Source organism: Mytilus californianus, unplaced genomic scaffold (assembly GCF_021869535.1).
Source record: "Mytilus californianus isolate M0D057914Y unplaced genomic scaffold, xbMytCali1.0.p SCAF_2, whole genome shotgun sequence".
Classification (NCBI taxonomy): Eukaryota; Metazoa; Mollusca; class Bivalvia; order Mytilida; family Mytilidae; genus Mytilus; species Mytilus californianus.
Window position 1 is genome coordinate 79,588,211 of NW_026262668.1, and position 24,895 is coordinate 79,613,105.

Below are 24,895 nucleotides of genomic sequence, written 5' to 3' on the forward strand. Positions count from 1 at the left end.
TCAATTTGACATAATTATTACATAATTAATTATTATGTAATTAGATGCTATATTGAGATGTCCACATTTGAATGAAATTAGTTTCTTTGTTATTCATAGCATCCCAAAATATTTTATAGATTCTTGTATAACACAGTTTAACCTCCAAAAGGGTGTCTCAGATTTTTCCTATTGTATTTCATTCTCTCATAAACCTTCAATGAAGTTTGCAACCTAAATTCATAAGAGATCACTAAATTTAATAGGGTATAAAATTTGTTCTATTGATGTTTTTGGAAATCTGAGACACCCTTTTGAAGATAACTGGTCAAGGAACAACATGTGTGAAAATCAGGCATAAAGGGGACCCATCTAGGAGCTAAATTCATTTAAAACTACATTTTCATGACAAAAATGAATGTGTTACAATTGAATAAATAAGGATTTTCCTACTTGTACCCCATTAACTTCAATATAATTCACACATGTACCATTGGGATATTTCAGGATTGGCCTTCAATCATAAATCAATTAGGTTTTGACCAGTAAGAAAGCATAATGCCATTCAATTTCAGCAATTCTAAATATATAGAGAAAATGCACACCCTATGCATCAAAAACCAGATCTGGCGGGAGATGTTATATCATTATTGACCTTGTTGTAAGTCAGTTGCTACTGATATGGTAAAAACTCCGCCCACCATGATAAACCTTTACTACTAATGATCTCAGAAGTTTAATTACACATTGCATTTACTTTTTTCAATATGGATTTTATTCATTTAGTACATAACATAATATATTTTGTTTTTTTATTGTTACAAAAAGTAAGTTATGCATGTGTACACAATATGATCAGTTGGTCAGTTTAGGGGATCCTTATGGGGCATTTTTAGAATTGTAATTGTATACAAGGACAATTAATATGGTGTTTTACACAAAGTAGATTTTGTTCAATTTTGCAGTTTGAAAATGAAATATTTAATTTGTATTTTCTTTTAAAAAGAATTCATATCTAAACATTCTTCCCCAAGAAATTCCAGTACATTAATTATTATACAATTACATTTGTTTAATTTCTGTACATTTATATTTTGATTCCCTATATATCTCCAAATTGTTACTTTGTTTTTTTTCTCCTGGCAGCTCCATTAATGAAATGTATTTTTATTTGGAATTCATTATCTTCATTTTTCCATTAATCCCTAATCCACCTCTTTTTCGTAACTTATATTTGTATTGCTGGTCAGTGGTCATAAAGCTATCAAATGATTCTATTGATTAACCACAAAGTACTGCCCACATGTTCTTATCTTGTATCAGTCAGACACGTGCATTTGTTTATAAAACTAATTATCATCAAAACTCATTAACAGTGCAAGATATGTAAATAAATTTTTCTTCTGTGGTTTTGGAATATTAAGAAGTAACAAAAACAGCTGTAAATGAAATTTTGATAAAATTTAGTTGCTTTTGTATTGTGCTACCTTAAATAAGAACAAGTACATGTCAAGTAGCATAGGTCGTGTTATAAAGCCTAAACATGCACAAGAAGAATAAATTTTGATACATTTGAATACCACTAGACTGGTCCAAATGTTTATTTTGCATACAAAGGTCATACAATGAGATAAGCAATTAAGACATGTCGAGTCATTTGAGCGTGCCGATTATATTTTAAATGACGCAAATTACCAGTCAGACTATCCAGTGGCACGTGTACATATATAGATTACTCTAAGGACAGGGCGCTGCATCATTCAGCATGCATCGTTAACTACTTGTTGAAATGAAAAATTGAACTTGCTTTTGATACTTCAAATCGGTCGGAGCATGATGTTGCTTTCCACAACCTAACAGAAAGTCTACACGATGATCTGTTTGTGAAAAAAATCATTTTCGTTGTCGTATAATTTGCTAGATACTAGTACATATTGTTCCTTGCTTCCAGACCCTTCATTAATCAGAAAAATTATGAAAAGCAGTATCCTTCGTTCGAAATTTCAAATTATTACTATCCATCTCTGTCAAAATTAAGTATTCCTACAGCTTTACAATTTATTCCTACCTCTCTGATAAATATTTTTGCCAAGTTAGTAGATGACAATTATTTTCATATGGAGAATGATTACAATGCACTCTCGTGTGATACTGTACTGAAATGCATACCTTTAGCTAAGTGTGTGATATTCCTGCATTAAAAATAAGTACACCTCTGATCAGAGATGGAATGGGTATTGTAAAGAGTCTTTATGTAAAAAGGTATAATAGTTTTGAAAATTTGGCCAAGGACGCCTTTAAAACCCTAATAGCTTGTTTTGAAAACTTTTGGGGTGTCGTGAACGTGTTTGATTGATATGATTTGGAACAATCTACAAAACAGCAGAATTAATAAGGAGGTATATTTCAAATGGTTGTAGAATTAATGTTCTACGAGTCATTGAAGGCAGATCAATTAGGGATTGTAAGAAATTGCTTTGTGCACCCGAAAATAAACAGGAGTTGATAAGATTTGTCGGCGATTATGCACTCCCGCACTACAATGATTTTGATTTGCAAGACCATGACGAAAGTGCAGCAATGTTGTGTCGGATCTGTAAATGACTGTAATCAGCTGTATACACAGGAAGAGGCAGATAAAGAATTATTCTGCCAGATCTGTTTGCTAATGAACAGATGGTAAAAAGTAATTAGAGGGGTCGCATTTCATTAAAATCACCAGACACTTATGTTTTACTTCTTTGTATAAGGATTTTCCTCAGATGTCAAACATGATGAATTGTGTTTTCAGACAGGATGCGTTTCTTTTACAAAAGACGGAAAACGGTTTTTACCTGTTCACGACATATGCAAAGTTATTGGACCAATGATGTCTGGCTCAGCTACCCACGCTCTTACAGGATACGACACGTCTTCTTCAATCGGAAGTGGCAAAAGACAGTTATAACGCGTCGAAACAAAACCAAAACATGTATGAAAGTTTGTCAATCTAGCTGGTTCTAATATTGACACATCTCTTGCAGTGAAAAGTCAATTCAGCGTGGATCTATATGACCCTGAAGCAATTCTTAATCAATAAATGGTGATCTCAATAAACTCAAGAGTGTAGTCAGAGCTTTTTAAGGATGCCTCCTTAGTGAGACTACCTCATTCAGAGGCACCATTCAGACAGCGTATTCTTCGAGTTTTACTCTAAATGTACGGCTGAATGAATGCTTGTATCGCCAAACCACCACCTAGACCACCTTTGGAATATGGATATGGGGAATAGCTTCATAGTTTCAGTATATCTTGAATCCAATGTCCTCTGACTTTATACAGGACTTTGTTTTTATATGTAAAGGCAAAACTAATTGTAGAAATTTTGCGTATGCTACGAACAGAATTTTCCGTGCACTTGCATTTTTGTTGTCAGAGCAGTGGTGATTATTAATCTCAATGCCCAATATGTCATGATTCTTCTGCTAGTGCCACAGACTTGCTCTCTCTCTCTCTCTCTCTCTCTCTGAAAAAAAACCCAAACCAAAACCAAACAAACATGCCTGCCAGTTGTCTCGGACCTTGATGCGGTTGGTGCGCTTTCAAACCAACTGGAGATATTTTTTTATCAAATATTTCGGAAGTATTACCAACCGTGACATACACATATTTTTGTCTTAGTTTTCCGTTACTTTTTCAAATGGACGTGCATATTGATGTCTAGTGTTAGTGTAATATATACTTAGTCAGCTTCCAAAGACGCAAAATATCATAGCGAACGTGTCTGTGAATCGTGTTTGTTTGTAATTCACATATTTATCGGGCTTTAAAATCGGGTTTAGTCAAGTCTGCTATATATTCCATTGTTTGTGTTGTTTTATAAAAAGGGGGACACAAGTTTTGAATATGCTATTGCACTTCTACTGATTGACCTATTTACTTAAAAAAAAACTTCATGTACTATCGTGTTCATGCTGACATTCATGCATCAAGACTATTTTTTATAGTTCCAACATTCTTTTGTGTTTATATAATCAATAATGAATTTCTTCATTTTTTTCATTGAATCATGGACCGAGTGTTAACTTTACTGTGCTTATTTCTCCTTTGTTCTTAATGGTATTTTAACAAAACTTTGCCAAAAATATATTTATATGTTGTCATATATTATTGCATAGCTTAATATCTGTAGATAAAGATATTTTACTTCATTTTCATACATGTTGGAAAAGTGGTTATAAATCACTAATATCAGACATAAATATGACAAGCTGAATTTGTGCAACATTCCCAGAGAATGATTCCATAGTAATTTTTTCTCACTTATCATGAGGGACGACCGAGAAATTGTACAAAATGTTCCAAAATTGCGATTTTTTAAATCCCCCTTTTGACCTTTGACCACAGTTTTCAAAAATTTGCACCACTTTAGAACTCTACGACATACCTTAATAAAAGAGCATTATATTTATCTTCAAAAAAAGACCAAAATTGGCCCTGAGGTATTTCGGTCCATTTGATTTTTAAATTTACCTTACTTGTCGCCGTACTATTGTATTCATATTAATTATCAGTATAGTAATACAAAATGAATACGTAAATGTACGGAAGCCGGTTAATTAGTGTCAGGGTGTAGTTTTATTTTAAGCTAACTTTCAAATTCAAATTCAAATTCTTTATTAACTTTGAGCCTTACGGCTCATCAGTGTATTCAAATACAGTGTATACATATGGCATATTACAAACAATATTAACAATATGCATAAATAACAATAGGTGACGTCAGAAGTTTCATGATTACAAAATATCTTTACAATAACCTGTTTCTTAATTTAAAAGAGAAATGTATATATTTTCCTAAGTTACAAAGCTGTTTTGTCATTTCACCAGACAATAATTCTATTAACTTAAAAGTTGATGGCCTAGACCAGTAATATTTTTTTATATATTTTTTACGCAAATCAGTATATCTGCTACATTGTATGATGAAATGAAATTCATCCTCTATTACTCTTAAATCACAAAAAATACAATTTCTTTCATTTCTAATAGTACCAACATCACGTCCAGTTTCGATACAAATGTTATGTGAAGACAAACGAATCCTTGTTATACATTTACGAAAAAGTACAGGAATGCATTTCTGTAAATAAAATTGCAAAACTACATTTGTTGCCACATACTTACATGTATATAATCTACATTTTGCAGAAGAATCTAATAAAAAATGTAACTCTTGTTTAGCTTGATCCAACAAACGCTGTCTTATTAAAGGTAAATATGAGCTGTCTACATGGATTTCCACAACCACTGATTATCCCACAAATTATTCATACCATGACTATCTAACAATCTTTTTACATATGTTGCCCAATTCATACATTTTGAACAATTTAATACAAGCTCTTTATAACAAGACCTTAATATACAATTGTCACTATCTAAAATTTTGAAAAAAATTTAAGTATTCTAAAATTGCGCTCATACTGCAGTGGAAATCTACCTAATTCAAAGTAGACCATCACATTTGAGGTCGTTCTTTTGACACTTAATAACATTTTACAGTAGTCCAAATGGACCTTTTCTATCATAGGAAATTTGTGTACTCCCCATAGCTCACAACCATACAATAATATACTACTAACATAAGTATTAAACAGACTAAGCATTGTAAATATATTTAAACATAGAGATGAAGTAGTTCTCCTCATACTGAACATAGCTTTTCTACCTTGTTCTGCACAATGTTTCTGTGTATTAAGAAATTTACAACTATAAGGTAGTAATACACCTAAATAACAAAATTGTTCCACAATATCCATTGTTTGACCGTTATAGACCCATGTCTCATTAGGCCGTACAATTCCACCCTTCCGAAATACAACAATTTTTGTTTTCTCTGTATTAACAGACAAGCCCCATTTTTCTGTGTGAATTGACAAAGTATTCAACATTTCCTGTAAACCTTCTACTGTTTCAGACATCAAAATCATATCATCAGCATACATCAACAAAAATAATATTGTATCTTGGAACTCTAAGGCACAATTGCCATCAGCAATACATTCATTTTCAAAATCATTCACATAGAAAGAAAATAAAATAGGAGAAAGAACTTCCCCTTGCATTAAACCAAGGTTGTTACAAAAGTAATCAGAGTTTAGCCCATTGAATCTAATACAGGTTCTAACATTACTATACATAGATTTTAAAACAGTTAATAGTTTTCTCCTGATACCTAATTTGGCAATTTTGTACAATAAACATAAACGATCAATTGAATCAAAAGCTTTCAGGTAGTCTACAAAGCAACAATATAATCTTTTATTTTTACAGAGTGTATTTTGAATAAAAGAGTATAAACAAAAAAACAGCATCAACTGTACTATAACCATTACGAAAACCAAACTGTGCATCAGATAAGATATCATTAACAGTTGCCCAATTTAACAATCTTTTATTGAGTATTGTGGTGAAAAGTTTACCTAGATTGCTGACAAGGCTTATACCACGATAGTTTGTCATTCGTTAGCTTCATCAGATTTGAAAATTGGTACCAGGATAGCATCTGACCATGCTGATGGGAAATATCCACTATTTAATACGGCATTAAAAATAGTACATAAATGAGGCATAATAAAATCCTTGTAATCAATGAAAAATTCATTCAGCAAACAGTCTGGACCATGGCTTTTGTCACTTTTAAGTTCATGAATTGCCTTTAAAATCTCATCAGCAGTAATATCTGTATCTAACTAATCAAAAACACATTCGTTATTAATCACTTCAGGTCTCTTGTTGCTAATCGGCACACTTGCTATACAAGTTCTGTGGAATATTAAAAAAAGTCAGTAATGTTTAAATCACATTTCCTCTTGATTATTTTCCTAAATAATGCATAAAATTTTCTTGGATTGTCCTTCTTTAGTTTACACAACATATAGACTTCCTGTCGTTTGTAACTACGTTTGAGCTTACATTTATAATTCTTATCAGCTTTTTTGGCACTGTTCAAATCTATATGACTATTATATGTTTATTTACAGTTAAAAGTATGTAATCTTTTACAGTATTCAGAATATAGCTCTTTACACTTCTGGCCAAACCATGGTTTATCAGTATTTATTCTCTGTGTTTGGCACTTGCGCTTTAATTTCGATTTTACTTTTGGAATTTGTTTAAAGAAAGGAGCTGTCACATTTGCTAAGCACTGAGTGAAGTTATTTACACACAATTCCATACCATCCTGAGACAATATGTCCATGTTATCTATTGTTGAACTTAAATCATCCGCATTAACTAGTAGGGCATTATAACATAAGTCCCTAAATTCATTATTCCATTTGAAAAATTGAGATTCTTCACCATCCATTAAATTTGAATTGATATCATTGCATTGCATAGAAAAGTCAGTTTTAAATTGAACATGTAGGGGTGCATGATCACTTTATGTGGTAAAATTACTTGTAATAAATTTAAAAACTTTTCCAATGTTATTTGGCTTAGCTAACAAGTAGTCGATTAAACTCATACCTCTTGGGCCACTGTATGTAAAATCATTTGAAAGTCCATCAGGGTGACGCCCATTTATAACAGACCTTACACAAATTTAGTAGTTTTGTTCCATAGTCGTTGGTTCCTGCATCTGGGTTATTACGGCATGACAAAGCCTCGTCAGCAACATATGTTAACAAATCACCAACCCTATCTAAAATAATATCATGTAATTTATCATTTTGTACAAAATCATTCATATTAGCAGTTCTAGCATTTAAATCACCAATAACAAAAATATTTGGACATTCAGCTGGGTAATGTATCATTTGAGACTCAAGCTCATAAAATAAATCATAATTATGAATCCTATAAAAGGATGAGTTCTGTGGTGGTATATATAGATTTGCAATTAAATAGTCACTTTCACATCCAGTCAGTTCTTTAGCTATCCTTATCCAAATCAATGTTTCATTGAAATGTCAATTATTTTAACATAGGGTGATAATATTTTTCTTATCATTACATACATACCACACCCTTGTTTATACTTTTTTCTAGATAAAGGGATAGATTTACACACAAAATCATCTATATCAATATCACATATATTATTGATCCAACATTCTGATAAAAACACAATATCAAAATTTTTAAATTTCTCATCTTTAATTTTTTCTTCAAAACCACCTTTTATATTCCAAGATAAACACTTTAAATTTGTAATTAAAAATGCCAACGATTCCTATGATACTTGCATACCATTTTTATTCATGACATCGGCACCATCATGATTTTGACTTTTATGTAAAACATTAATTTTCCTTTATCACTAAATACATTTAATTTTTTCCTTTTCGCATTTTCAATAGCAACATCTATTGGGCCACCTGAATATAATACACTTCCAATAAACAATTTATCCCTAATAAGCAGTGCTTTCACATCTGAATCACGAGCTTTTTTAAGATAGGGAATTAGTGATTTCCTCTTTTCCACAACAGATTTTGGATATTGATCCGTAATTGAAATTGTCGAACCTTTCAACTTGTAACTCCTTTTACGAACACCATCACGTTTCTGCCTATCACTGAATTTCACCAATATAGGCCGTATACGTTCCTGGCCCTCATTTTGACTCACTAACTCATTTTTTTTACCAAGACGAACGGCAATTTTTATGTTTAATTCATCCTCAATTTCTAGATTCTTTTCACAAATGTTTTTAATGATAATAACACAATCTTCTCCTTCACTTTCCTTTATTCCATGAAAAAGTAAATTATCGCGCATGGATTCACACTGGATTGATTAAAAATCATTGTTGAGCTTTTCATTTGCTTTTAAAATTTTCTGAAGGTTGACCTTTGAATCTGACAATTGTTTAGAGTCACACTTAATAGATGTCATATCATTGCGCAAGGCTTCACACTCTGATGCAAGTTTTTTAATATCAAACTCTATCTTTATATTTGTTTTTTCATGCATTTTAATGTTTTCATCAAATGATTTGGCAATAAAGTTTTGGCTTGTTTCTACATCAAGTACACGTTTGGAAAGTTTATTTATAACACCTTTCATTTCACTCAATTTATAATCAACACTGCTAACTGCACATTTTATTTCATCAATACTATTCATTTTAACTGACATAGCTTCGAATCTCGATAACAGGTGGGTTGCCCATTGTGGGGTTGCCGGGACCGCATGCGTTGGTGTGGAGCAGGGCATATATTGAGCCCCCATTTGGAATTGCTGCGTGGGCGAAGTTACAAAAGGCGATGACATCATAGTCATGGACATGTTGTGAAAATTAGTGTTATTGTTCATGTAAGGTTGACCATTCATATTATTGCTTAAAGGAAATGTTTCTTGTGAATTTGTAATGGCGGACAAATCAAACGCACCCGGACTTGGCTCGTCTTTGTTTTTACTTTTTTTCCGTTTTTTCTTTTTCTTTGTCTGTTCAGGCTCTTGTGTTGATGCCACTGAAGTTTATAAAACCATTTAAAAATAACTTTACCGCTCGAAAAAAAAAACAGTTGCACACAATTGCAAATCACATTTTTACTGGAGCCGATGTAAACATGCTGCTATACAACAAGGGCGATAACTCTATTATGTGTTATAACGACTTAGCTAACTCGTTATGACGACTTAAATTACCTAACTCGTTATGACGACTTAGATTACCTAATTCGTTATAACGACTTAGTAACTCGTTATAACGAGATTAACTAACTCATTATAACGAGATTAACTAACTCGTTATAACGACTTAGCTAACTCGTTTAAACAACTTAGCTAATTCGTTATAACGACTAAGTAACTCGTTACGACCACTTCATTATATTTTGATTGATTTACAAAAGGATAAGTTATGAAATGAAACAGTGAAATTTGTTTTACCAAACTGTATGGAAAGCCTCAGCTGTCATATATTAGAGATTTACAAAACGTTATGCTGAAGCTTAAAATGTAAAGTTAAGACAGCGTGATGTTGAATTGAGTCACCAAAATGCTAACTCTAAATTACAATATGCAAAGTTGAATTTGCGCAATGTTGACTTGCAATGACAAGTGCTTTAGTCGTGATAGTATAATGATAAGTCACGATGTTGTGATGATATGCCAAACACACGTGACGTTGGGTTTAAAGTACATGATGTGAAGTTGACGTTGCATGATGTTAGCTTGCAGATTGATACTGCTCAGTCATCCACATCGACAGCTATGATAACAAATAAAATGAATAGCTAAAATGTATGGTGCTGCCTTGTTATTAATAAATGTCGAGCTGAGATAGTACGATGTTATATCATTGTGATATTACGATTGGTCTATCATGCAATCTGTTGATTTAAAACACCATGATGCACAGTTGAAAGTATATGATGTTAAGTTAAGATAACACGATGCTACACCACTATATTGAAACGAAATGTTTACCATACAATTTGTTGACTTAAAACAACACGATGCAACGTGTTGAGCTAAGATGCTCTCTTGAAATTACAGGACGTACAGTTGAAATTTTGTAATGCTAAGCTACGATAGCACGATGTTATATCATTATAATGTCACAGTAGGCTTATTATACAATTTGCTCATTTAAAACTACACAACGTACAGTTAAAAGTACGTGATGTTAAGCTAAGATAGCACGTTGTTATATCATTATAATGTCACGATAGGCTTACCACACGATATGCTCGTTTAGAACTACACGACGTACAGTTGAAAGTACGTGATGTTGAGCTATGATAGCAATATCTTATATCATAATAATATCACGATAGGCTTGCCATACAATATGCTCATTTAAAACTACACGACGCACAGTTGAAAGTGCGTGTTGTTGAGCTAAGATAGCACGATGTTATATCATTATAATGTCACGATAGGCTTATTATACAATTTGCTCATCTAAAATTACACCACGTACAGCTGAAAGTACGTGGTGTTAAGCTAAGATAGCACGTTGTTATATCATTAGAATGTCACGATAGGCTTACCACACGATATGCTCATTTAAAACTACATGATTTTCAGTTGAAACTAGGTGATGTTAAGCTAAGATAGCATGTTGCTATATCATGTGAATGTCACGATAGGCTTATCATACAATATGCTCATTTAAAACTACACAACGTACAGTTGAAAGTATGTGATGTTGAGCTATGATAGCACGATGTTATATCATAATAATATCACGATAGGCTTGCCATACAATATGCTCATTCAAAACTACACGACGTACAGTTGAAAGTACGTGTTGTTGAGCTAAGATAGCACGATGTTATATCATTATGACGTCACGAGAGGCTTATCATACAATGTGTTGACTTGAAACTACACGATGTAAATTTGAAGTAGTTTGGTCTTGACTTGAAACAGTAAAATGTTAAGTTATAAAAACAGAACGTAAAGTCAAAATAAAACAATGATAGGATGACATATACTTGTGCAGAATTGAAGATTTTTGGTGTTGACTTCGAATATAGTACAAATATTAGATCGTTTTATGTTAAATTGAAAGACAATAATGATGCGTAAAACATTACAGAATTATGTGAATTGAAACTGCAATTCTATGGAAAAGAATGAGGGACAAATACCAAGGATTTTTTCTTCTTCAATTGCAAGTTCGGAGGCAAAATGATTCAATAAGCAAAAGAATTACCCATCGCTATATATTACACTTGAATATAGTTTTGCCGTATATTTTACATGTTTTGTTTGGATTTTTTTTTATGATTAAAAACCAGACTTTTTTTATGAACAATATTTAAGAAAATATTTATCTATGTTGTGTGTTAATATATACAACATAATATTGTGCTTATAAGACTTATGACTATGAGGGTCAAATTTTACTCATATAAAATCACATCTATGTAAGAGTTAGCGGAGAATTTGTATTTACCACTCCCGTTTTCCACGAAATAGAACATAAGAATCTGGAGTCTTAATCTTAAAAAACAAAGATCAACTGATATGACAAATAATACGATTAGCGTAGGACTGAGAGGGTCAAAGCTATATCAAAATGTGACCCCCACCCCCGGTCTTGTTAGAGGTATCTGAAAATTTGAATTTTCTTTTCCACGAAATAAAGCAAAAAGAATTCATAGGTGGAAGAATCCTACTGCATGGGGCCAACCCAAACATAAAGTATGGTAGATTCTGTTGTATACTTTTCGCTCATACATGAAGTCTATATGAAAACTAATGAAATTTGACCTAGAGCCTCCAGTCTAAATCGTCAACTTTAAAAAAAAAAAATACATCATTTACAGCAGTGCCAACCATTTTTCCAGCACCAAGTAAGATAGTGCCCAGGTTTATATATATATCCACTAGGAGAATATTTTATTTTTTTTAAATTGGTAAAGTCATTAATGGACAATGACCCCTATAACTTATAATAAGAAGCCAATTAATGATTTCTGTCACTTATTTTCTTGTCCATAATGATTTTCTTGGTTCTTTGCAGCTTCTCTCTATCTATAAGTGTTTTCAAAGAAAAAAAAAATCAAAAATCTGTAAAAATTGTTAAAGTCCATGAATTATTTTGGTATTGCTTTGATTAATTTGTAGATATGTTTTTTTTTTAATGTCAACAGTTTCTCTCTCTCTCTCTCTCTCTCTTATAGTTTTCATAAGTGTGGTCTAAATTAAAATCGGTAGATTTTTTTTAATTATTTGCCAAAATTTAGTTTATTCTTTTTTGAAAAACATAATAAAAAGTTTGGGCTACAGAGCATTTTGCAAGCTACAGGTTATGCAGTATTGTCAGATTTTGTATAAACTATACATGGAAAACTCAACGTTAGAAAATAAAAATAAAAATTGGGATCACGAGACTCGTTTTCTGTCTACAAAACAAAATATATAAAGTCCCTACACATTCCATCATTAGAGACGAAATATTCCAAAGGGATTTCAAACTCATAAGTCGAAAACAGACTGACAATGCCATAGCAAAAAAATAAAAAAAATAAAAAACGACAAAAAATAATGTTATCCGAGTTATCTCCCCTATATGGAAAAGTTGAAAAACATATGCAAAAAACGTTCTGAATTCAAAAACAAATAGTCGTTTTAATCAGATAAATCTCATAATTTTCTTCATCAAGATGAAAAGTACTACATATGAATAACATTCCTCTCTCAAAATATGTATATTTTTTTAGATCTAGACCGATTGTGTTGAGCTATATGAGAATCTAAGGGAGCTACCATGTGATTTTTATGGGGGGGGGGGGGAGGGGGTAGCTAGGACGAAAAATTTTGTCCTGCCTTTTTTTAGTTGTAATCTCTGTCCTGCCTTTTTATTTTTCACTCTATTCGGTCCTGCTTTTTTTATTTATTAGTTTATTCTGACTTTTTTTTACATAAATTGTCATCCTGCCTTTTTTTTTTGCCAAGTTGCTCATCCTGCCTTTTTTTACTCAAAACTCCTGTCCTGCCTTTTTCAAATTTCATTCTAGCCCCCCAATAAAAATCAAATGGTAGCTCCCTTAAATAAAACGAAATAAACGAGAGAAAAAAGATCAAAAGCCAAACAACAGTATATTAAGCGCAACATATAGAAAATCAAAAACTGAGCAACACGAAACCCTCAAAAAAGGGGTGATCTCAGGTGCTCCAGAAGAGTAAGCAGATCCTGTTTCATATGTGGCACCCGTCACTTGGCGATTTTGCAAATAAAGAAGGAATGTGTTATAATTTACGAGGTACTCCCAAAAAACATGAACTACTGGGTGTCAAATCGATGAACGTGCTTAAAATATGCTCCTTTTCATAAAAAAAGAATTGATGAAAATGTATTTGTATTTAGTGTACAGTGGCAAATATTACATGCATATAAGGACGAGAATATGTAAGTGTAATATGAATATGAATAAATCTTGGCTCTGTACAAGACATATTTTGCTTGCTTAGCCGAATTTTTAACAAACTAGTTGACAAACCGACTCTGAAAATCTATGGAAATCCAAATAGCTTCGGTTTTGATTAAGTCCAGATTTTTTGGTTTTATTTCGGGGAAAAGGGTGCGTTTTACGTACAGTGGCAAATATCACATGCATATCAGGACGAGAACATGTAAGTGTGATATGAATATGAATAAACCCTGCTTTGTTACAAGACATACTTTACTTGCCTAGCCGAATTTTCAACGAACTAGTCGACAAACTGTCTCGGACATTCTATGGAAATCGTAATCGCATCGCTTTTGATTAAGTCCAGATTCTTTTGTTTTATTTCGGGGAAAAGGGGAGCGTTTTACGTACAGTGGCAAATAGCACATGCATATCAGGACGAGAACATGTAAGTGTGATATGAATATGAATAAACCCTGCTTTGTTACAAGACATACTTTACTTGCCTAGCCGAATTTTCAACGAACTAGTCGACAAACTGTCTCTGACATTCTATGGAAGTCGTAATCGCATCACTTTTGATTAAGTCCAGATTCTTTTGTTTTATTTCATGGAAAAGAAAATTCTAATTTTCAGATACCTCTAACAAGACCGGGGGTGGGGTCACATTCTGATATAGCTCTGACCCTCTCAGTCCTACGCTAATCGTATTATTTGTCATATCAGTTGATCTTTGTTTTTTAAGATTAAGACTCCAGATTCTTATGTTCTATTTCGTGGAAAACGGGAGTTGTTAATACAAATTCTCCGCTAACTCTTACATAGATGTGATTTTATTTGAGTAAAATTTGACCCTCACATTCATAAGTCTTATAAGCACAATATTATGTTGTATATATTAACACACAACATAGATAAATATTTTCTTAAATATTGTTCATAAAAAAAAGTCTGGTTTTTAATCATAAAAAAAAATCCAAACAAAACATGTAAAATATACGGCAAAACTATATTCAAGTGTAATATATAGCGATGGGTAATTCTTTTGCTTATTGAATCATTTTGCCTCCGAACTTGCAAATGAAGAAGAAAAAATCCTTGGTATTTGTCCCTCATTCTTTTCCATAGAATTGCAGTTTCAATTCACATAATTCTGTAATGTTTTACGCATCATTATTGTCTTTCAATTTAACATAAAACGATCTAATATTTGTACTATATTCGAAGTCAACACCAAAAATCTTCAATTCTGCACAAGTATATGTCATCCTATCATTGTTTTATTTTGACTTTACGTTCTGTTTTTATAACTTAACATTTTACTGTTTCAAGTCAAGACCAAACTACTTCAAATTTACATCGTGTAGTTTCAAGTCAACACATTGTATGATAAGCCTCTCGTGACGTCATAATGATATAACATCGTGCTATCTTAGCTCAACAACACGTACTTTCAACTGTACGTCGTGTAGTTTTGAATGAGCATATTGTATGGCAAGCCTATCGTGATATTATTATGATATAACATCGTGCTATCATAGCTCAACATCACATACTTTCAACTGTACGTTGTGTAGTTTTAAATGAGCATATTGTATGATAAGCCTATCGTGACATTCACATGATATAGCAACATGCTATCTTAGCTTAACATCACCTAGTTTCAACTGAAAATCATGTAGTTTTAAATGAGCATATCGTGTGGTAAGCCTATCGTGACATTCTAATGATATAACAACGTGCTATCTTAGCTTAACACCACGTACTTTCAGCTGTACGTGGTGTAATTTTAGATGAGCAAATTGTATAATAAGCCTATCGTGACATTATAATGATATAACATCGTGCTATCTTAGCTCAACAACACGCACTTTCAACTGTGCGTCGTGTAGTTTTAAATGAGCATATTGTATGGCAAGCCTATCGTGATATTATTATGATATAAGATATTGCTATCATAGCTCAACATCACGTACTTTCAACTGTACGTCGTGTAGTTCTAAACGAGCATATCGTGTGGTAAGCCTATCGTGACATTATAATGATATAACAACGTGCTATCTTAGCTTAACATCACGTACTTTTAACTGTACGTTGTGTAGTTTTAAATGAGCAAATTGTATAATAAGCCTACTGTGACATTATAATGATATAACATCGTGCTATCGTAGCTTAGCATTACAAAATTTCAACTGTACGTCCTGTAATTTCAAGAGAGCATCTTAGCTCAACACGTTGCATCGTGTTGTTTTAAGTCAACAAATTGTATGGTAAACATTTCGTTTCAATATAGTGGTGTAGCATCGTGTTATCTTAACTTAACATCATATACTTTCAACTGTGCATCATGGTGTTTTAAATCAACAGATTGCATGATAGACCAATCGTAATATCACAATGATATAACATCGTACTATCTCAGCTCGACATTTATTAATAACAAGGCAGCACCATACATTTTAGCTATTCATTTTATTTGTTATCATAGCTGTCGATGTGGATGACTGAGCAGTATCAATCTGCAAGCTAACATCATGCAACGTCAACTTCACATCATGTACTTTAAACCCAACGTCACGTGTGTTTGGCATATCATCACAACATCGTGACTTATCATTATACTATCACGACTAAAGCACTTGTCATTGCAAGTCAACATTGCGCAAATTCAACTTTGCATATTGTAATTTAGAGTTAGCATTTTGGTGACTCAATTCAACATCACGCTGTCTTAACTTTACATTTTAAGCTTCAGCATAACGTTTTGTAAATCTCTAATATATGACAGCTGAGGCTTTCCATAAAACTGATTCAAGTTGAAAGTTAATGTTTCAAACTGTTTCTACTCTAAAAGCCTAATTGGAGTTTGTTGCCTGTGGTATAAATAAATTGAGATCAAACATATCTTGAACATGATAGCTAATGACCAAAACATATAGTCCAGTGTGATTGGTTTTCCAAAACCGTTTTAATTCGAGATTAACAAATAAGAATATATACAGCTGAGGGTTTTCAACTATTTTCAAACTGGCGAAAAATAAACAAATAATCATAATTCATTTCATTAAACTTCATTAAAACAAAAACTGTTTTCGCAATTACATTTCGACTTAAGCTAGGAAGCTACCTCTAATTTCCTAAACAGTACCTCAGAATGGAACATCCAGTGTTATTTTTTTTTTAGTGTTTTTTTTTTTTTGCATGTTGTAGGATTTTCTTCATCTTTAAGTTATATAAAAACTTTTTAGGAAAAATCATGCATTAATACTATCTGATCTTTCAAACCAAACAGGCATTTAGGTTCACAACTGCATTTCTGTTTGTATAGAAAGCAGCTTGTCTTATCTATCTAAGAAACTTACAGTGATGCAGGTACATAAATTCATATTTTAACTATCATTTCGCAGTCACGATGCATTTTTGTCCATATTGATGAAATTTATGATTTCTTGTCCAAGTACTTGATCTATGCTTAATCAATTAATTTATCTAGCAAATATAAAGTAAAATGGGAAGAATAATTGGCGAGGTCATCAGTATTGCACATGCTGATTTATCCGTAATAGGGCTGCTTTGCTCATATCATTTAATAATACAAAATTATAGCTGATTACAACAGTGTTTTTTTATATTGGCGCTGAGTTAAAATCTCATTCTGTTATCTTTCAACATAAATATACAAAATGTTGCATTGTTTCCTACCGCTTATTATAAATCTTTAGTTTATATTCTTTTTAGATTAGATATGGAAGGTATACTAAAGAAAAAAGTTTCAATAATGAGAGGTTTCGAAGACAAATGGTTTAAACTAACGGAGAATGGATTTTTGGAATACTATGAGGTATGCAATAAGGAATACACGTCAACTACTTGTATTGTCTTACATGACATGAATTAGCCCAATAAGCCAACTACCTAACAATTAAAAAAATCAAAAGACAACTAAGTATTCTTTGCGTGGACCTGTTTGAACCCAAAGTATCAACGTTGCAGGAGAGAATTCATGTTATCAATATACAGAATGTTAATATATGCGTTGGTTCCTACGGTAACTTTTTCAACCTAATGGACATTTGTAGAAAGTTTTCTTAACACTTTTCATCGATCGAAAATAAGAACGTAAACAAGTTTCGTCAAAAAAGCCCATCAAATTGAAAGCATTAGTAGAACTTTATTCTAGGTGCTGATTTGTAAATCATATTAATCATACAATTTGTACCAGTTAACTTTTGAAATGTGAAAAAAAAGTTTAAAGAGAATCATGTCACTGTTTTATAAAAAAAAATATAAGATGTTATTTTCTCTATATTTTTTAACTATTCATGTTGCTTTCTCTATGTTTTTTGTCTCACCTGTATTGCTGCCAGTTAAGTTTATTGTGAGATGTGTATAAATAATGATGAGACAAGTTCGTACGTGGATGATGAATAAATAACAGGGAATTCAACCTCACCGTAATAACTATTACATTGTAGTGATACAAATCAGTATACTCTGCCGGGTTTGTTGTTATATATCATGTATATTAATATTTGTATATAACAGTTACATGTATATATAAATTTCATCCATTTGTATAGCATTCTATTCTACTATTCTAATAATAGTGCAGTGCAAGTGCATGGTGGACACTCTTCTGTAATAATTCGATTTTTCTATAAATAGATTGGATTTGAGTAGGCATTCATATTTTCCCGCAAAACGTTCTTGAGATATTCTTCCGCATGCGTTAACACAATTTTTCTGTACGTGTGCATATATATTAATGATTGTAAACTTATATATATATATATTTCTAACGACAAAACATTTTCATATTATTAATTTGTGTTCTAAAAAAAATATTTTTATGAGTATTCATTGAAAAAATGAATATATAACAAGCGATAAGGAATGTTATTTTGCACTCGATAATGTCCGCGTATTTATAGATCGGTTACCAGTCAAAAACGAAAGTTACGTAAGTAGAAATCTCTGTGGCAACAATACATCGGAATGCCCTCACTGTCATCGCGATGTAAAAACCAATCAAAACACCTGTCAAAAATTGTTGATGTTATGAATTGTTGCAAATATATGACGATCAATGCACACATTGTACTTTCTTTAAGGTTAAACCTTCAACCATATCACAGGATACAGATGTCCCAGCAAACCAGATACCAAGTTGTGTTAGTGGTTTTGGCATGAAAGCAGGGGGACTATTTGTAGGTATACATTTGTAATAAAAAGATTTCAGCGAAACTATAGGTCACCAATTTACTAGTAACTAAAATACTTATAACAGTCTCTTGGATTAATTTGCACTTCTCAGGAGTGCAAACTGGAACCACATTTTTAACGGTAGAATCATCAAACTTAGCAATAATTTACCTCTGGGGATAGGTAAAACAATAAAAAAGTTTATTGGTATAGCTCGCCTGGTTCGGCAATACGAGTGAAAACAGTGACAAAATTCTGTAGGATATTAATTTTCTCCCATAGGATTTTAAAAAATCCTACAGGATTTAAGGAAATCCTATAGGATAAAGTCATAATCCCATGGGATATTTATGATCTCCTATGGGATGTTTAAATCCCTTAGGATTTGTTTATCCTATAGGAGAATTTATCTCCTACGGGATAAAATAAATATCCTTCAGGATTTAAAATAATGTTAAAACCTATTGGATTTTTTTTATCCTATAGGATTATCATGAAAGACTTTTTCTCGGAAACAAATGTCCCTTAGGATTATTTGTTTTCCTGAAGGATTTATTTTGTCCTGTGGGATTTATTTTCTCCCATAGAATATTTTTTCTCCTACAGGATATTTTTCTCTCCCTTAGGATAAATTTTGTCCTGTATGATATTTTGTTCTTCCTTAGGATAAATTTTGTCCTATAGGATTTTTTTTCTCCCTCAGGATAAACTCTGGATACGTTTTGTCCTCTAAGACGGTTTTGTAAGTTTTGTTGGTATTTGGCAAAATTTTTTATGGCTTCGCTTGTCCCAGTGTTTCTATATTTGATTGAAAATAATAACTCAAAATAATGATTCATGCACTTCAAACGTTCACAATACTGTTATGCTTGTCAATGCAAATAGTTTGTTTGGTCTAGAGTATGGAGCATCAAACATCAAGATATTAAGACAATAAACACTGTTTTATATGAAAATACGAAGATTTGACAGGATTGCCAATGAGACAACTCTCTAAAAGAGACCAAATTACACAGAAATTACCGCGTTTTTAGTTACCGTACGGCCTTCAACAATGAGCAAAAACCATACCGCATAGTCAGCTATCGAAGGCCCCGAAAGGACAAATGTAAAACAATTCTCACGAGAAAACTAACGGCCTAATTTATGTACAAAATAATGAACGCAAAACAAATATGATACACAGAAACAAACATTACTGGCTCCTGACTTGGGACAGGCACATACAGAATGTGGCGAGGTAAAACATGTTAGCAGGCGCCTAACACTCCTCCTAACCTTGGTAAGTGGTGTAACAGTACAATATTAGAACAAACTATAAAAATCAGTTGAAGAAGGCTTAACTCATCATTTAGCTTGTATTGTTGGATTGCAGTCTCATATATATGATAATGATTCAGAAATGATTTCCTTTTTTCAAATTATTAAATTTCATTCTTATTGGTGAATCGGACTAAACAAAATGAATGACATTTCAATAATAATAAATAGTTAGCTATTTTCGGTAATTTCCGTAAAAAAAGGTTTGATACATGCGGTTCTCACATAAAATAAGCCAATGATTTCAAGCAGGGATTTTCATTTATTCATGCATGTTCAGGACGATCTTGAAGTATTATAAAGATCAGACCATACGAAAACAGTTAGTAAATCTCCTCCAACAATTAATTATTTAAACAGCATTTTACACAACTTCTAATCAAACAAACCTAGATGCATTGTGTCCTTCAGAATATTCGGATAAATGTTCATTTTGGTTTTAATTATGTTCATTGCCTACACTACGTGAAATGCAAATGCAAAGCAATTAGTGTTCTCTGTCCAGTCCGATTGATTAATGAATAAGTTTTGTTTGTTTGTTTGTTTTTTTAATTCAAAACTCTGCCTGTACGAATACGAATATACGAATACTTTATTTCTCATAAAACTACAATTACATAGTTATAGAGAACATACATGAATATAACTATAAAGTACAATTTTTGCATGCATGTGCGAACAATACAATAAAATTAACTTGGAGGACTGACTTTCACATTTATAACTTTGATAAATTTACATAGTTTTTCTAATATTACAATATTTGATGAATTAAACAGTTGATCAAATTTATAGATATTAGGGTTTGACAAACAGTATTTCGGTAAAAATTTCTTTCTTTCCAAATTAAATGTTCCACAATTCATGATGTAATGATACTCGTCACCAATGTCGTTTGAGTCACAGAGACGGCAGATTCTGTCTTCTCTCGGTATACCCTGCCACCTTCCAGACTCAATGGGCAAGTGGTGACTTCCACATCTATATTTGCAAAATATATGAATAAATTTGTAAGGCAAAGAAGAAAAATATTTTTCAAATTGAAAATTCTTTTTAAAAATACGATAACATATAGTTTTAGGCGAGTCTGCAACAAAAGCAAAGCATTCTTGTTGGAACTGGTCTTTGAGTTTTTGCTCAATACATTTTGTCACCCATTTATCAACAAACTGTGCATTCCATATATTGGACATACCACAATTATCAAAAATATTTTTAACATATGATATCCACTTAATTTCTAAACCGTTATCATTATAATTTAAAAATACAAGTTTGTATAATATAACACAAATTTTACTTTCTTTTCCATTAAGAAGTCTACTCCAGAAATTAACCATTCGCAATTTTACAGACACGGTAATGGGGTATCTGCCAAGCTCTGCATACACAATGAAATTTGGAGTAGACTGTTTTAAATGTAAAATCATTTTACAAAATTGTAAATGTACACGTTCAAGTATATCTATATTTTCAAAACCCGATATTTCTGATCCATATAACAGTATTGGTAAAACCATTTTGTCAAATAAATCAAGTTGACATTCTATTGACAAATTGTTTTGTCTACCTTTTTTTAAAACACTATACATAGCTTTTGTGGCTTGCTCTTTTAAATATTTTTTATTTGATAAAAAGGATCCACTTCTAGAAAATAAAATACCTAAATATTTGTATTCTTTTACAATTTCAATATCATTGCAATTTACTGTGAACTTGAGATTTGCTGGCATTCTGCCACTCGAAAAGATCAAAACTTTAGTTTTATTTGTATTTATTTTCATTTTCCATTCTTCACAATATTCGTAAAAGGTATTTAAGATGTATTGTAGATCAGTGCTATTTTCTGCTAATAAAACAGTATCATCTGCATATAAAAGTAGAAATAATTTCAAAAATACTGACAGCTCATTTTCGATATCTTGTGATATAGATTTTAAGCCAGTTATATTTTTTTGTTCAAAAAAAGTTTGAAGATCATTTAAAAATATAGAAAACAAAGCAGGTGAAAGGTTTTCCCCTTGCCGTACCCCCATCTCACAAGGGAAGAAATCGGATTTTTTGCCCTCATGTATAATACGAGATTTGGCAAAATCATACATATTCTGAATAACACGAAAAAATTTCCCATTTACTTCATTCTGCAATAATTTGAACAGAAGCAAATTTCGCTGTAAAGAGTCAAACGCTTTTTCAAAGTCGATAAAAGCACAATGTAACCTTTGTAAAACTTCAATGAATAAAATCGTATTGAAAAGGCCTACATGTAATATATTTAGAATCAAGTAATGTAGGTTTGAGTGGCTCATTCAAAACCTGTATAGATGAGAAATTTTGGCAAGATTGACCACCATTCTTAAATTGAAATACAATATAACATTAAAATAAACACTCATTTTAGTCATCCGTCATTCCTTTTACATGTCTTAATTAAGCAATCCCCTTAAAAATATATTCTATTTTATATATAATGTCTTAGTTCTATAATTGACTGACATAATCATAAATGATAGACCGTAATAAAACAGCAGATCCAAGAACAATAGAAAAAAATCTAAAAAAAATATATATATTAATGTTCAGTCATGTAGTGGTTTGCAAAGAGATAACTGAAAAAAGGTCGTTTAAGTTTCCATAATTATCGAATGATATACATGGAAATATTACATTCTAGTATTGTACAAGATCTTGTCTTCTTGTATACCGTTTACATGGAATTATTTATGATTTTTTTCATTGTTGTTTACTTTACGTCCTGTGGCAAATATTTCATGTATGTTCATGACGAGAACACATTAATTAAGTATAGATACAATAGGCAGGTCCTGCAATAACAGAAATAGAAGGTCGACTTTGAGGTTAGACGTGAAACTTGGAATGCCACTGGAAAATGAGGGTATATTGGATAAGACAGGAATTTAGCCTTGCAACAGATGGCCATATACAGACCCCTCAAATAATTGCTGCAAGAGTTCTAAATGTGCAGAGAGCGTTGGTGCATGAAATCTACCCTGAATTCGGCCGTCGATACTTAAGTGAAGTTTCCAATGATATCAATAGGTTAGATACTTTTTGCTGGCTTTAGTAAAAGTGAGAATTCTATGAAATTGTATTGTGTATTGCACTTTAGTTTTTTTTTGTATGATATATATTCTTCCGACTGCCTCGGAGATCTCGTGGTAGTGTGTTTGCCTCTAGTGCGGGCGGCCGTGGGTTCGAACCCCGGCCGGGTCAAACCAAAGACGTCAAAATTTGTATTCACTGTTCCTCCACTAAGCAAGCGGTATTATGGAGTACAAACAAAGACTGGTAGGCCCGGGTGGGTGACATGTCTTACTGCGAACTGTTACCTTGTGAACTAGTACGTTAAAAATCTGTCTCATCGTGTCTGTCAAGAACAAATCAGTGTTATTATTCATATTACATTTACATGTTGGTGTCAGACAACCAATTCAAAATCCCTATCTATTCAACCAAATTTTGCAATTTTCACAGCTTTCTTAATATTTTACCTCAAGTTTAACTTCATAGAAACCAGTTATATCCTGAATTGTACATGTGAATTTCTACATGCCAGTTTTCAACCCATGTTTAAAGTCTTCTTAGAAAGAACTGCCTTTCGGAAGACAAGTACTACTAAAAATAACCCCTGGTTTTCTGGAAATCTTAAATTAGTATGCTACGGAGCGCATTCATCCTCAGTTTTAAATGCAAACTCATAGACAAGTAAATTTTGGCTCCAAATGGCCTAAATATATTTCTCTTTCACCAAAAGTTTCATTTCTGCAAATTTGTTGGTTAGTTTAAGTAAACAATGACATCAAAAGCACTATTTTGTGTTAGAGTAGGGCTCGTTTTACATATGTTCTAAATTTGAGGGAGTGAATTGGTGGTCTGACACCTGTTCTCGTCCGGAACATGCATGCATTTAATTTGCCGCTGGATGTTAAGCAACCATCCACCACCATCATCTACTCTACCGTTACTATATAGTGAAGTATTTTTCTTGTACTGATTTTTATAACATGTACATTCTTTGATTTCCACTGATCGAAATTTTAAAAAAGGGATGATGGAACTTTTCAACCACACAAAATATTGTTGTGCCTGTTGGAATATTTTCAACGATAGATAATAATAGATTAGCTCCTTGTTTTATTTAAACATGGAGCGGTTTTGAGCTTGATATTCTGTATAGGCATCTCTCTATTATAAATAAAGGCAACAGTAGTTTACCGCTGTTCAAAAGTCATAAATCGATTGAGAGAAGACAAATCCGGGTTACAAACTAAAACCGAGGTAAACACATCAACTATAAGAGGAAAACAACGGAACAACAGAAACACTGAAGTGCAACAAAAACAAACGCCAATGCAACATACATAGAAACGAACTATTTGATAACAACTGCCATATTCCTGACTTGGTACAAGACATTTTAAGAAAGAAAGGTGGGTTATAAAATACTGCATGTTGACTCTAAATTAAAAGAAGTCCGAGTCCGACGTTAGAATAGGAAACAGAAGAAACTACGC

General features: G+C 32.2%; 1 protein-coding gene across 5 annotated transcripts in view; it reads left to right on the top strand.

Moving 5' to 3' along the window:
- LOC127728285 (heat shock 70 kDa protein 12A-like) overlaps window positions 1-24,895 on the top strand; it is a 172,339-nt gene that overhangs the window by 14,299 nt on the left and 133,145 nt on the right. For all 5 annotated transcript variants that reach the window (XM_052235602.1, XM_052235603.1, XM_052235600.1 and 2 more), the window contains exons 2-3: window positions 17,577-17,679; window positions 18,950-19,045. In XM_052235602.1, coding sequence (XP_052091562.1) covers window positions 17,584-17,679; window positions 18,950-19,045 — 192 coding nt within the window. In that variant the 5' untranslated portion in view covers window positions 17,577-17,583. The remainder of the gene's footprint in view (window positions 1-17,576; window positions 17,680-18,949; window positions 19,046-24,895) is intronic.